Genomic DNA, 4,105 nt, shown 5'->3' with positions numbered 1-4,105 from the left:
TCGGTTCACGTGGGGGCTCATCACGTCTCAGCTGCTGTTGAAGAGGTGAGACAGTTGAGTCTTTAAACGCGAACACAAACATATTTAATATTGCATATTAGCCTATATATGATCACTGTGCTTCATGTGCCGAGAGCTGCTGATCGAAGCTACACGGTCCGACATCTGTGTTCACTCATTAGAAGGGAAACACCGCCACTAACAGAGATCCAGAGGCTTGCTTCATAATCTTATTAATATCGCAAACACATTTCAGACACTTCTACTGAGTAGACCGTTGGTGTGAGTTTTTACATGCAGACACAGGAATGTCACAAGCATCTCATACACAAGCTAAAGTAGTCCCAACGGAATGTCGCTGCTGATAACACCGTTTGACACCGGGCATTATGTTGGTAGAGACGATTTTACAGTGTTATCAGCCAAGGTGAATGTTGCATAAATGAGTGTTACACTATGAAACTAAAGTGACCCAAACATTTGATCCTAAAGCCTATGTAAAGGTGTCAGGGGAGTTTTGTTAAACTTCTTTATTTTATAACGACCCTAAGTTGCCATGTTAATGGGGACGAGACTGTTGGTGCAGTGTTGTTGTATCCTCTCTTCAAAAGCACCAGACTCCATTGACAAGTGGCAGAACATAGAAGTGCACATACACACAACCTCGTTTAAAAACATGTGAAGTAACCCTTTAACTTATAAACGTAGCAGAGCTAACTTTGACTCAGCTAGTGCTAGCCTTATTGATTAGCTTACTGTGCTAGCCTTATTGATTAGCTTACTGTGCTAGCCTTATTTATTAGTTACTGTGCTAGCCTTAATGATTAGCTTACTGTGCTAGCCTTATTGATTAGTTACTGTGCTAGCCTTATTGATTAGCTTAATTGATTAGTTGATGTGCTAGTCTTATTGATTAGTTACTGTGCTAGTCTTATTGATTGGTTACTGTGCTAGCCTTATTGATTAGCTTAATTGATTAGTTGATGTGCTAGCCTTATTGATTGGTTACTGTGCTAGCCTTATTGATTAGTTACTGTGCTAGCCTTATTGATTAGTTACTGTGCTAGCCTTATTAATTAGCTTACTGTGCTAGACTTATTGATTGGTTACTGTACTAGCCTTATTGATTAGCTTACTGTGCTAGCCTTATTGATTAGTTACTGTGCTAGCCTTATTGATTAGTTACTGTGCTAGCCTAGCCTTATTGATTAGCTTACTGTGCTAGCCTTATTATAAGGAATGCACCAAACCTGATACGTTGTGACCCGTTCGTAGCAGAAATAGCCGTACAATGGTTTCTCCAGTACCGCCGAGATTCAGCCTGATTTCGGTTCAGATGATATTCTCAGCATTTTGTTTCATTTTTCAGATTAAAATGCCAAACAAAAGCAAAGCAAAGACTGCAAAGAGACGGAGCATCGACGACGAGCAGCTCCCGCCCAAACAGAGCAAGGTAAACCGCATGGACACCCAATCCCCCCTGTGCTTCAACAGCCCGGTTCGCCTATTCGAGAGCCTCATCCAGCCCATGGGGACGGAGCAGTTCTTCAGCGAGTACTGGGAAAAGAAACCCCTCCACCTACAGAGGTCCGACCCCGACACGGCCTCCTACTACCAGTCTTTGTTCCAGCTGTCCGACCTGCCGAGCCTGTGCTCCGAGGATCTGGAATACTACAGGGACGTCAACGTCGTGCGCTGCGTCAATGGCAAGAAAAAAGTGTTCAACAAGCCGGGCCGAGTTAAGAGCAGTGTTATCAATAAGAACTTCGTTCAGAACAAGGCCACCATCCAGTTCCACCAGCCGCAGAGGTTCAAGGTGAGAGAGGAGCTGCTGTTCTCAGATACCACTCTGGATTTCTTGTTTCACAATTTCAGATCGATTAAAGCAACAACAGCAGCAGCAGCAACTCAATGTGGGCTTCTGATTGAGATTACTTTTTTGTGACCGATGGTATCGTTCAAAAATGTTTTGATACAGTGTTGAAATCATGACTTTCAGCAGTATTGTAGCATATTATATATATATATTATATAATAATTCTCTCATGGAGTTTTCCCTGTGTGTGGTCAGGATGAGCTGTGGAGGATCCAGGAGAAGCTGGAGTGTTTCTTCGGAGGCTTGGTGGGCTCTAACGTCTACATCACACCACAGGAGTCCCAGGGCCTTCCACCTCACTACGACGATATCGAGGTACGACACCCAACCCACGACTGCACTCTTTCAACAGCCAAAGCCTCTTCATATTTATAACACACCCATATTCCACAAAATGTCGATGACTACACTCATAAATCACTAAGAGGGAGTCACAAGCTTTCTTAAAACCTTTTAAAAACACACCTATTTTTTAGGCCTCTGCTCGAAAATTGCATACCCATAATAAAAAAAGAGTATATCTCTGCAACCACAAGGTCTATTTACATAACGTTGGTGTAATAATGAAGGGAACACTTGTGAGATTTGTTCAGATGTGTAAATATCAGTATATATTTTACTGGTTAAGAGTAAATGAAGATTGAGTAACGTCAGAGTGTAAAAATATAAGTTCACGTCTGCAAAATCTAGTAAAATCAATTACACAAGCAATTTCAGCTTAATGTACAAAAGTGAAAGTTCCTGTCAATGATACTTATTTAGATGTATCTGGTCAAAGTGGAGCTGATCTTATTTTTCACAATACACAACATGCTTTTGGTGGGTTGATGTACTTTGAAATGCTCATTATAGGTTTTAAAATCTTCTTTTACAAAGTAGCTCGTAATAATAGCTGCCTAAGAGTCCGCCCGACTCAATGCCACAACGCTGCAGGTGCATGAAGTTCTTCTTATGCCGGCAGTAACAAAGAGCCGGTAGAGAGAAATTAAAACATGTTTTGGGCTGGTTGTGCAGCAGTTGATACTGTACTTATCATGCTGATGTGGTGCCCTTTGCCCAGGTGTTTGTCCTGCAGCTGGAGGGGCAGAAACGTTGGCTCCTCTACACTCCCACTGTTCCTCTGGCGGCGGAGTACAGCGTGGAGTCAGAGGAGAGGATCGGCAGCCCGACCCATGACATTATGCTGAAGGTACAGCACCTCAACTATATATATTAATACACAAAGCTGTTCAGCATATGTAATGTGTTTTCTGTATGAGTGAGATCATCTCCTCCCTCCTCAGGCAGGAGACCTTCTGTACTTTCCCAGAGGAACCATCCATCAGGCCAGCACCCCAGCAGGAGTGGACCACTCCACCCACGTGACTCTCAGCACTTACCAGAGAATGTATGAGAGCTCCTCTTCCACGTAGCATTCACTGAAACGCCGTGTCTAATCAGTGCTGAGTGTAGGTCACCTGCCAACACACATTAATCTACTTACAGAAAACAGAAGAAAATGCCTAAAAATAAGATTTTGGTCACACTTATGCCCGTTAAGCTCCAAACAAACTCTTTGCTCCAAGTGTTTGATTGTTAATCTTTGAATAGGTGTACTAGGTTTTGCTTCAATACCAGAAAAAGTAGTAGAATATAATTAGTATAAAGAGATGCTGTCTGCTTTGAATAAAACAACTAGGATGAATACAACAGAGGACACTGTAAAGTCAATAGAATATGGAAGACAACCAGACCATAATTTTCATTGAAAAAGACGAGTCAGATCATCACTAAAGTATACTGGAATACATCATTACTCCTTAATACAGAGTAACTCCATATGACATCTTGATATTAGGAAAAATATTACTGCTCTGGGCCTCATGGGTTCAACGATATACGTCTCATGAACCTCCGTACTTGAGACCGCTAAACTGTGATGTAGTGCGTATAGTGCCAAACTACTGCTACTTAGGATGTGTACAGTGGTAAATGGACTGTACCTACATAGTGCTTCTGTACCACAATAGATAAAAGCTCATTTGGACAGGCAGATAAAGGATTATTCGAAGGAAGGACACAAGGAGAAGCCAGTGTGTGATCAAACATTTACAGTGGCTGTGTGTTGCTACAGAACTCAGTCCTTCCCTCAGCCATTCTCCCTGCCTGGGCACACTGTGACAGGCTCTATACCCTGTTTTTGAGTGTTTGATTGTTTCTGAGTGTTTGATTGTTTCTGAGTGTTGATTG

General features: G+C 42.2%; 1 protein-coding gene across 2 annotated transcripts in view; it reads left to right on the top strand.

The window, feature by feature from the left end:
• The window catches only part of riox2 (ribosomal oxygenase 2), a 7,295-nt gene continuing 3,190 nt past the window's right edge, over nucleotides 1-4,105 (top strand). The window contains exons 1-5 of one of the 2 annotated variants that reach the window (XM_031874550.1): nucleotides 1-45; nucleotides 1,370-1,816; nucleotides 2,072-2,191; nucleotides 2,937-3,065; nucleotides 3,160-3,263. In XM_031874550.1, the coding sequence (XP_031730410.1) occupies nucleotides 1,376-1,816; nucleotides 2,072-2,191; nucleotides 2,937-3,065; nucleotides 3,160-3,263 (794 nt within the window). In that variant the 5' untranslated portion in view covers nucleotides 1-45; nucleotides 1,370-1,375. Of the gene's footprint in view, nucleotides 46-770; nucleotides 1,817-2,071; nucleotides 2,192-2,936; nucleotides 3,066-3,159; nucleotides 3,264-4,105 lie in introns of those variants that run through there. The other variant, XM_031874549.1, reaches the window with a different exon arrangement.

The sequence above is a fragment of the Anarrhichthys ocellatus genome, unplaced genomic scaffold, assembly GCF_004355925.1.
Source record: "Anarrhichthys ocellatus isolate YVR2014 unplaced genomic scaffold, GSC_Weel_1.0 scaffold82, whole genome shotgun sequence".
Taxonomy (NCBI): Eukaryota; Metazoa; Chordata; class Actinopteri; order Perciformes; family Anarhichadidae; genus Anarrhichthys; species Anarrhichthys ocellatus.
The sequence above is the reverse complement of the archived record's forward strand: the minus strand, read 5'-3'. Positions and strand labels throughout refer to the sequence as shown.